Here is a 9,897-nt window from a genome sequence, read left to right on the forward strand (position 1 = left end):
ATTTAAAAAGAAAAATATTTTCCTGTTGGTAGCTCAGTGGCTCATCTATTTTGAAATTTGTGACTCTTTGGGACTTTTTTTTTTTCCCAAATTTTAGTCCATTCAGTAAAAGCAACATGTATAACTCAACAGAGGCCTGCCAACAGTAAGGAAGACAGGACAGAATTAGCAAAGTTGCAACAGAAAAAGCTTTGTACATGCTGAGGAAAGATAAGGAGAGCACAGAATGGAATTTCTCATCTACCACGAGTGACTAGAGAGTGTAGAGACAAAGAACTGACCTGAGGAATTCTACCTGCAACATTTTTATATTACCTGGAAGAGTGTAAATGTTAAGAATGAGTTAAAAACAAAGAGCCATTTGTCAGAAATGCATTACAAGAACTGAAAAGCAACGACAGGAGACTGCAATGACAACTATCAGATGGCAATTTGGAGACAATTCCTTTAACCAAGTAAAATTACCAATTAGTCTTGATACATAGAGAGGCATTTTGCCAGTTTTGCTCAGTTGAAAATGTCAAACTCTATATTCTGAGGCACAGACAAAGGCAAAATAAAATGTGAGGGACTTCTGGAACATCTATTGAAATATTCCTGAAGAGGCATAGTCTAGGAAGAAAATACTTTGTAGATAAGCCAGCCATGGAACAATTACATATGAAGGTAATTAGATTGCTTCAACAATAACAAATATCTCCTGAAGCACAGCCACTGACTTCTGTAGCACTGGTGCACAGCAAAGAGAGAGGAGAATTGGGATGAACACTGCTGATCAAAAACTAATTGCAAGCAGACCATTTTTTGCTTATCAACCATAAAAACTGGATTTGAATTTTCCTCCATGTCTTCATAGAGCACAAATTTCACTTCACTCACTGGTTGATGGTGAGGAGTTCACAACTCAGTACACTGATTCATTGAGGAGTAATCTTGGTGGCAACTGCAGGTGAAAACTATTAGCATACAATAAGAATTTTGGTGTCTACTTTCCCCTCTAGAATACATAAATATTACTTAAGATACTATTCCTTCCAGAGTGCAAAGTTTTAAATAAAGTTAACACAGTTTATTGTCCTTTTCCCAGGTTTGATGTGGTGTGATTAGCATATATATTCATAGTTGCCATAACATTAGTATGTGACATATTGTCAACTTTTCTGTTTAATAGTGGGAAGACTAGAATGTTTGAAGTCATATCAGAAACTCTGGAGCATGACTTCCCTTCCTGGTTCGGGAAGGTATTTGGCTATGCCTCTAACCCTGGACTCATCCTACCCTTTATACTGCTGATGGTGTATGTATAGAGTATTAACTATAAGTCCTGTTAATTTTCTTTCACTCTGAATCTTCACTGCCTGAATATCTAATTAAGTACAGTACTGATTGTCCAGTGGTCAGCACTTGAAGAATTCGTGAGTGTTTTATTTGATCATACCTAATGTCCATTTGCAGAAAGGTTGATATCTCTTTTTTGTTCAATGGCTTTCTCTTTTGTTTTGTTATTCTTTTCAAAATTGTTGCTGCCACAATAATGATGAAGCTATTAAAATGCAAAAAGCCTGTAGGGGCTCTGAAGTGTTGTAACATTGATCAGCTAGTCCCATACGCAGACTAGCATGTCATATATCCTCAGCAAGTTCAATAGAAACATGAACACCATGGAGCAGAGTTATTCTCAGTAACTTTCAGTGAGTCTGATCTTTGATGCCTTTTATTTTTAAAGACTACTCTATGCTATTGGAACAGGTGTGAAGCAGGGTTTTGGAGACTTTATAAAATAGGGCTGGTAGAGATTTTTGTAAGTCAGTCAATATCTGGTAAAGAAAATGACCCCAGAGTACTTGTTCTGCTTTATAAAGGCATTTTAACCTGCTGTGTGCATATATATATGTATTGGGTTATGTAGCATACTGCTGAACTAAAAGTTAATTCTACATAGACATGGGCTTGGATTTAACTTTGCATTGTAGAACTGCCAATAAATATAGAGATGATTACAAAATACAACAGAATTTGCAGAAGGATTTTGCACGAGGAAGATGAAATTATGGGATGAAATTTTGCCAACGTTCACTTAATATCATATTCTATTTTAACCCTTAGATATAAAGGGCAAAGACACCAAAAATAAATAGAGGGGGAAAAAAACCATAGGGAAAATACAAAGCAAAGTCAGGCAAAGCAGAGGAAACAGCATATGTATCATCATTAGTAGTATTATGATTATTTAACTATATAAATAGAAAATATAACAATAATATAAACATACTATTTATTATATAAAAACATATATATTATGTATCTACATGTCCCATATACTTATATTATTTATATAATATTATATTTAATTTTTTTAATGTATAATTCATTATTTACTGATTACATCAATAAAAGACTGCATATCAGATTTTTTCTAATTAAATCAGGATGGTGAAAACTACTGATTCCATAGTTATCACAACAGTAATTTCATACACTAACAAATGAAAATTGCATTATGTTATGCAGTTATGGTTTTGTTTACTAGAAGAAGGAGGTTATAATTAAAAACAAAAATGAAAAATCTATGCTTTTGGTTGGGTTTTTTCCCACAGTATTGCAGATTACCTACTGTATTAGTTCAATAGCTTTTATAAATATGATTTAGTCATTTTTAAGGTATATCATACAAATTAATTAACTTTTATATGTTATTCTTTAGAAGATACTTCACAGTGAAACACTGCTTTATGGAACATCCTTAGCTACTGTAAGATTGAAGGCAAAATATTAAGAGAGAGAGAATAATTTCTTTTGTTTTTTGCCCCCTCAAAAAACAGTGCCTTCTCCATACTGTAAGGCAACACATTGTTCATTGTTCATTGTCAAAATACTAGTACTGATTAGGCACAATATGTAAGGAAAAGATATAGACTTTATATTATCACAACTGTAATTGTTGCAATAGGAATGTTCTGAGTCCTTATATGTAAATCATCACCTAACAAGAAATTATTATTCTTTAAATTTAGCCTGAGTATTTATTATCTCAACGCGACATCCAAATCCTACAAGGAAGCTAACTTGGAACTTAAAAAGAAGTTACAAAGTGTAAGGAAGAGAGAATTATTGATTTTTTGGTTTTACTAAATATTAGAGAAGCTGTTTGGGTCACTGAAAGATGCCTTCTCTCTCCCCATCATTAGCAAGCAGAAGAAAATAAAAGAAGAAACAAACAAAAGGCACAAAAATCAAATGAACCAGAAGAAAATCCATTTGAGACAGAACCGCCAAAGCCTAAAGGAGGCAAGCAAGATGAATCCACTCCAAACCAAGGTAAGGACTGGTTTGAACATCTCAGTATGAGGAATTCATGCATGTGTGATCCTAGTCTTCCTCACTGCCTTGACTGCTTCCTAACCTGAAACATATTCACAATATTGAATTGCAAGTATTAGCCTAATCTCCAGTTCACTTTTCTTTCTTTGGCTTGTTTAAGAAATACTGTAACATTATTCCACACCAGGCAGCACGAAAGTAGAAAGCTGAACTATAATGAATTGAAGGTCCCAGTTTCACTGAAAAAAAACCCACTTAAAGAGTGGTCTGAATGTCAACGATGCCTCTTATCTACCACAAATCAGTCGAAGTCTAAATCTTGTACGCTTCTGTCATATTTTGTTGACCCAGAAATACTCAGGACAGTTTGGTCCTGTGTACCAGGTTCACCTGGAGAAGGTATAGTCAGAACACAGTATGGTAGCACTCCTTAACAGAATACCTAGATTGGGTAGGCAGGTTTCAGTCTGTCCTGCGGGATTTTGGTGGCTCTTTCCTTTTCCTCATCATGCATGCGTGCCACACAGCAGCTCAACTGCCTCAAGCCTAGGAGGGAAACTCAGGTTAGAGGTGACTGTCTTTGGAAGAACCACGTCTAATTACTACCTTCATCACTGTTGACAGATGATATCTAAGTGCATCTTGGGAAAAGTCTCCACTTTTCCCCATGGGGGCCTATATGATCTGATTATTAAAGTTACTAGAGAGATGCCTCTACCTGAATTAAGGTGCAAACAAGACCTATGCTGAAACAGTATGGACTTTATTTAACCGTAAATGTGCACTAAAGAGAGATACAAAGAAATAGGAAAGGGGGAAACAGGAGGAGAGTGATAGAGAGAGACAGATTAGGTGGAAAATATCACCACCATGTGGGTATTGATGGTGTCCCATTGGTCCTCCTCCTCTGGACTTCTTGGTGTTGAGGGTCCCACACAGAGTTCAATGGGTTAATATACATTCAGCCTAGATGAGAAAGCCCAAGCACCTCCCTTGGGGAGGGGGTGGAAGTTTTACACTGTCTCTTGCAACAGACTCTGGATCTGTTGCAACCCTTCCGTATCACGTGCAGTCCTCTGATGGAAGGCCTCACTAATGGGTCTGGGGGGCGCTTTGGGGGTCTTTGATGATTTATGACACCTTCTAAGATAGGACAGCAGCCTCTCAAGTAGTGCAGTTGAGCCAGTTATGCTCCATCAGGCCTTCACCGGGGAGAGGGGGAAGTCTTCCAATTGTGTAATGGAGGGCGAATTACTGATAAAAAGCAGCAGCCCCACTGTGCAGGGTCTGCTTCTTGTCTGGCTTGTAGCCTTCCCTTCTGGCTTGTAGTCTGTGGCCTATGGTCTCCCACTGCCAAACCCAGCCAGAGCTGATTTTCAACACAGCTGCTGAGTTTGGCTTTCCTTGTGGATACATTCTTCTCCTCCCAGCCTTGTTTATTTCTCCTTAGACCTGAGATAATCGTATGACAGTATCACCTTTATCTTACCTCAAGTTCCCATCATGGTCCTCCAGGTAGGAGACATATTGGGTAGATGGGCTTTGACGGTCGCAGACCAGCAGTTGGTTCTTTTCATGGTTTGCTACAGTGGACAAAAGTACTTCAGTGATTTTAATAATGTTTGAGCCATTAACCATTTCAGTCTCTCACAACATTGCAGAAATAACTGGATGGAAAATACAGCACAAAGATCATAAAGATGCATTACCCCAGGTTTTGGCAGGGGAGGCCCACACTTTCTACTGCGCTCTGGAGTGGTCAGGCAGCTGAAGGATTTCTCTGTCAGGGAACTTCTGGCTTGCATGCTCTTTTGTTAATTCTGTCCTCCAAACACATTTCAGACAACAAGAAAGGACAAGATGGCAATGAATCAAAGAAGACAGGACAGCCACAAGAAGCCAGCTCCTCTCAGGCGCTCCAGCATCCTGGCCCTGCCCCAGGCAGCCACTATCCCCCACAGAGCCAATTAGGAAACCTTCCTCCCCCATCCATAGCTGTGACAAGGCCCCCGGGGCCAAGAAGGTATGGAATGCCAGGCTATCCACCTGGAAATCCGTGCTTCCCAGGGCCACAGCCAGGAATGCCCAGGGGCCCTCACAACTGCATATAAGGAGCCTTGAACACACGGTGATATGATGAAGGAGGATGAAGGACAGAAGAGTGGTCCTAAATCCGAACACGCTCCTGCAAGTGCAGAACCGACTAGGTTTGTTGTAAATCTTCATGTGCATGGAAGTAACCCATGTGCTTCAGTTTTTGCATAATGGGAGCTTCAGAAGAAAACATTGCATGTGTCTTGCATCTGAAGACATTGTGAAAATGTGTTATCTGTGTCAACAGGTTACTCAAATTATGGATATTTATTGGGGGATATTTTTTAGAAAAATGGAAAGCAATTTGTATTCAGTTGACTGTTTTCTTAAAAGCTTGAAACTGTGTCTCTAATATTTTTCTTTTTCTTAGTAGAACAGTTGACTGAAAACACAGCCGTATATAAAATTTGTGAGAGTCAGTTATGTTTAAACCCTGCATATATCTTGTCTTCTGCAAGTCATTTATTCTCGGCCAAAGATTTCAGATTGTACCTGAGAAAACTAGGACGAAACACAGGGAAAGCTGCATGATTCCATATAAAGTCTTTGTGGAAGTATTAAAAAGGAAAAAGAAAAGAGATATTTTGCCTGTTACTATGAAGAAAATTTACCTCCTATTGCAATACCACTTTTTAGCTAGTAATGGTTTATTTGCATTCTTAAAGACGAGAAATAAATTTAAAAAATCAGAGTGGTAAAGAAATATCTCCTGTGCAGAAAAACATATATGGGGAATAGAGGTAAGACAATTATGCATTAATTTCCCCCCAATGATCACCAGAATTGTGTTATGGCATAGAGACATTTAATATTGCATAAGAATGTCTGCTGTATAATCTTCTCTGAAAATTTATCACTGGATACTTGTATTGGCCTCCACAGGGTCCAAGGTGAAACAGGTCCATAGTCTGACAGGTCTAGTGGAAAAAGAGGTTAGATGTGCAAGCTGATGTCACTTATTCCAATAAGGCAGGTTGATTTTTATGTTCTGATTTTATTTCCTTTTTCTGAACTTGGGTCTTGATAATTCATAAGTGTAATAACTCACAAGTGTAATAACAACAAAATTAGTCAACTGACTGTCTTCTTAAAAATAAATGTAATTCCACTGAGGGCCTTCTGTATAATAGGGGTCCATTTTGTATAGTAGAAAAACATCAACCATATCTGAGTATAAAAAAAGTCTGTGACATCCCAAAGCAACCTCCATCTAATTAAATTGTGGCACTTATTAAAAAAAGGTTTACAAAAACTCCCCAGCATATAGGCATCCCCATAAACCACAATGATCCAGAAACAACTTCCTGCTAAAGTAGTCTTTAAATCAATTGTGAGAACCTGGAAGGATAAACCAAAGGAAAGTTAGCATTATACCTAAGTTGACTCTTGTACTGCTTCTGTAAGTGTCTGCTAGACATATCTGCAACTGGGGTGCTGTGGGTCTTATATATTAAATTAGAGAAAGTACAGATAAGTGCAGTGTAAGTTGTTTCATTTTTCATAGATAAAATTTCTTGTCTATGGACTTCAGACATGCAGAAAAAGTACAGTAATTTGAACTGTGTATTAATTTGAAATCTTCTAATAGGATTAGTTTTTGGACTGCTCATGTGTCTAGAGAAAAGAAAGAAAAGACTGTCAGTAGTCTTATTGAAGTTAAACATGGGACCCAGTATTCTAGTGCTTCCATGCTTTTAAGATAAATCTTTTCCTACAAGCTGGGATTGATCTATCCTGAAGCAGTGATTTGTACAGAGGTTTTAGCTCACTGTTTGTTAGCATCTCAAAATAAGAAAACATGGGATATTCCTTAGGAAATGGAAGATCATTTTTAGAACAAGTGAAGAAACTGATTTTAAAAATATTCTATGGCTTGGGTATCCTGATGAGTTTTTCAAGAAGTGTTGGAGTAAATTGGATTTTTAAACCAGTTTTAGTGCAGTCTCGTTCCCTGAAATGTAAAGGGTGTTTATGCCATGTACAGACCTTAATAAAGGTTTCTTGTCCTGTCAGGGGTGAAAATTCTATGGAGATATCAAAGGTTTTTTCATTGTTAACAGGTTTAGTACTTCATTCTGTGGCGTTACTTTACATCATGAATAGAAGGGAGACACAGCAAGGAATCCACCAGCTGAAATTATTCTGAAGGACTTTCTGTTCGATCTGTGTGTTATATATATACATATTTTTATATATATATATATATATATCAGCAAAGGCATATAGAGCTTTCGGAAAACTCCATAAAAGAGTCTGGTGAAATAAACACCTGAAGAAAAGCACAAAGATCAGTGTTTACAGAGCCATTGTACTGTCTACTCTTTCATATGGATCTGAATCATGGGTCATTTACTGCCACCACCTGTGACTCCTAGAACGCTTCCATCAACGCTGCCTCCGTGCAATCCTAAACATCCACTGATCAGATTATGTGACCAATACATCTGTTCTAGAACAGGCAGCAGTTATGAGTATTGAGGCCGTGTTGCTGAGAACACAGCTGCATTGGGCAGGACATGTCTCAAGGATGAAGGACCACCGCCTCCCTAAAATCGTGCTTTATGGTGAACTTACCACTGGCTGCTGCAAGAGAGGAGCCCCGAAGAGGAGATACAAGGACTCCCTGAAAAAACATCTCAGCCTTGGCCATATTGATCTTCATCACTGGTCTACTCTGGCCTCCAATTGGGAGGCCTGGAGACACACTATCTATAACACTGCTGATTCTTTTGAGAATCACTCTCGAGGAGAAAAGACAATGCAGAAAGAGTCGTGTCTTGCTGATACCATCCAAGGAGTCTTTCTGCTGTGTCTTTTGCAATCGGATATGTCTATCTTGCATTGGCCTCTTTAGCCACCAGTGCACTTTTAGCAAATGTGGGTAGAGCCCTTCCCAAATCTTCGTTTGCGAAGCCTAGCCATGATGATATATATATATATTTCCAGCAATGTGTTCTTATAGTACACCCGTATATGCAATGATGAGCATGTAATAGCCAATACAAATAGCAATAACAAGACTAGATATTGCTCATCAGACTGCCATTACTGAAAATGAGATATTATTATTTGGTAAAAAGGTCTTTCATCACTCCGTTTCATGAAGCTGTGACTTCAAATAGAATAGAAACAGCAAACAAAAACGTTGCTAAGATTAGGACCCAAAAGCACTACCAGTATCATATTTGGGTGTAAACATTCTCCTTGGAGTATTTACTTGTGTTTACATTACTAGAAGATTTCATGTTAGTTTAAAGAGCTGAAAGATGTTTGGCATTAATAATAGTTCAAGGTAGGAATAAATATCATCTTCCTGTGTGTCTGGGGAACACCGGAATATACTGACCTACACTTCAAGGGTCTGATTATTTAGCATGAAGACTTAAAGAAAGGAGCTCGTATATGGCATCAGAATATTTTGCTTTCCTTTGAGATAGAATCTCAGTTGCAGTGTATAGTCATAGAAAATTATGAAACATATCAGTTGAAGTGTTAGCAAAATAATAATAAAAAACAGTATTGCACACTTTATTGGAGGGGTTTTTTTTGTCATTTACTTTTTGTTGAAAAGTTTTGTGTTTTTGTATTTGTTTTTGTTTTGTGCGGGGACCCCTGGTGGCCTAGTGGTTAGCATGCAGGACTCTCACCTCTGCGACCCAGGTTCGAATCCAGCCAGTCCCCCGGGCAGATGGAGTCCGTTAGCCCTGTGTGGCCATCCATCTATGAGAAGGACACTCTAAACAAACCTACGTCCTGAGGACCTCACTGCCATTGTCCAAGCTTGCTTGGCCCCGGCAGATGAACCTTAGGATTAAAGGGTGGGCTCAGTTCAGCGCAGGCTGTGTCTCACCTAAAAAATCCATTGCGCAGGCTGGAAAGGTAAAAGACCTTTCCCCAAATCTTCGTTCGCGAAGATGGGCCATTATTATTATTATTATTGTTTTGTGTATTGTCTGTGCTGGAAATGCCACAGGTATGTACATTTTGAAAAGTATTGTTGACTTAACTTTAAAATTGCAAAAGAAAAGAGAATTTTCAAAACTTGTGGTTGATTTTCTGCTTAAATCCACTGTTATCATGTATAAATGATATCATACATAACTAATGAGGTTTTCAGTAAATAATGTTCATCACTTACCATTTGACTTCTTTGTCTGTGTCCTTGCCAGCTCTCCGCAGTTGTAGAGAGCTTTTAATATTGCAAATTTTTAATCCATTGTGAAAATCTTCCTAAAAAATAGAACCAGAACATTTTTCCCTCTCTTTCTTGCAAAGAGATAAGAAAAAAAATGCATTATGTAATTAGCAGTGAATAATATTTATTACCGGGACCCCTGGTGGCCTAGTGGTTAGCATGCAGGACTCTCACTGCTGCGACCCTGGTTCGATTCCTCGGTCCCCCAGGCAGATGGAGCTCGTTAGCCCTGTGAGGCCATCCACCTATGAGAAGGTCACTCTAAACAAACCTACGTCCTGAGGACC

General features: G+C 38.3%; 1 protein-coding gene across 1 annotated transcript; it reads left to right on the forward strand.

Annotated features, from left to right (window-relative positions):
* Positions 1-1,171: 1,171 nt before the first annotated feature.
* On the forward strand, positions 1,172-5,344 carry LOC113979280 (transmembrane channel-like protein 1; the record flags this gene model as incomplete). The annotated part of the gene is made up of 4 exons (XM_027706722.1): positions 1,172-1,297; positions 3,015-3,093; positions 3,189-3,318; positions 5,164-5,344. Coding segments are annotated over 4 exons (516 nt in total), but the record flags the coding sequence as incomplete, so codon positions are not given.
* Positions 5,345-9,897: the final 4,553 nt, after the last annotated feature.

This window comes from Neopelma chrysocephalum, unplaced genomic scaffold, assembly GCF_003984885.1.
Source record: "Neopelma chrysocephalum unplaced genomic scaffold, ASM398488v2 Primary Assembly neopelma1_64911, whole genome shotgun sequence".
NCBI lineage: Eukaryota > Metazoa > Chordata > Aves > Passeriformes > Pipridae > Neopelma > Neopelma chrysocephalum.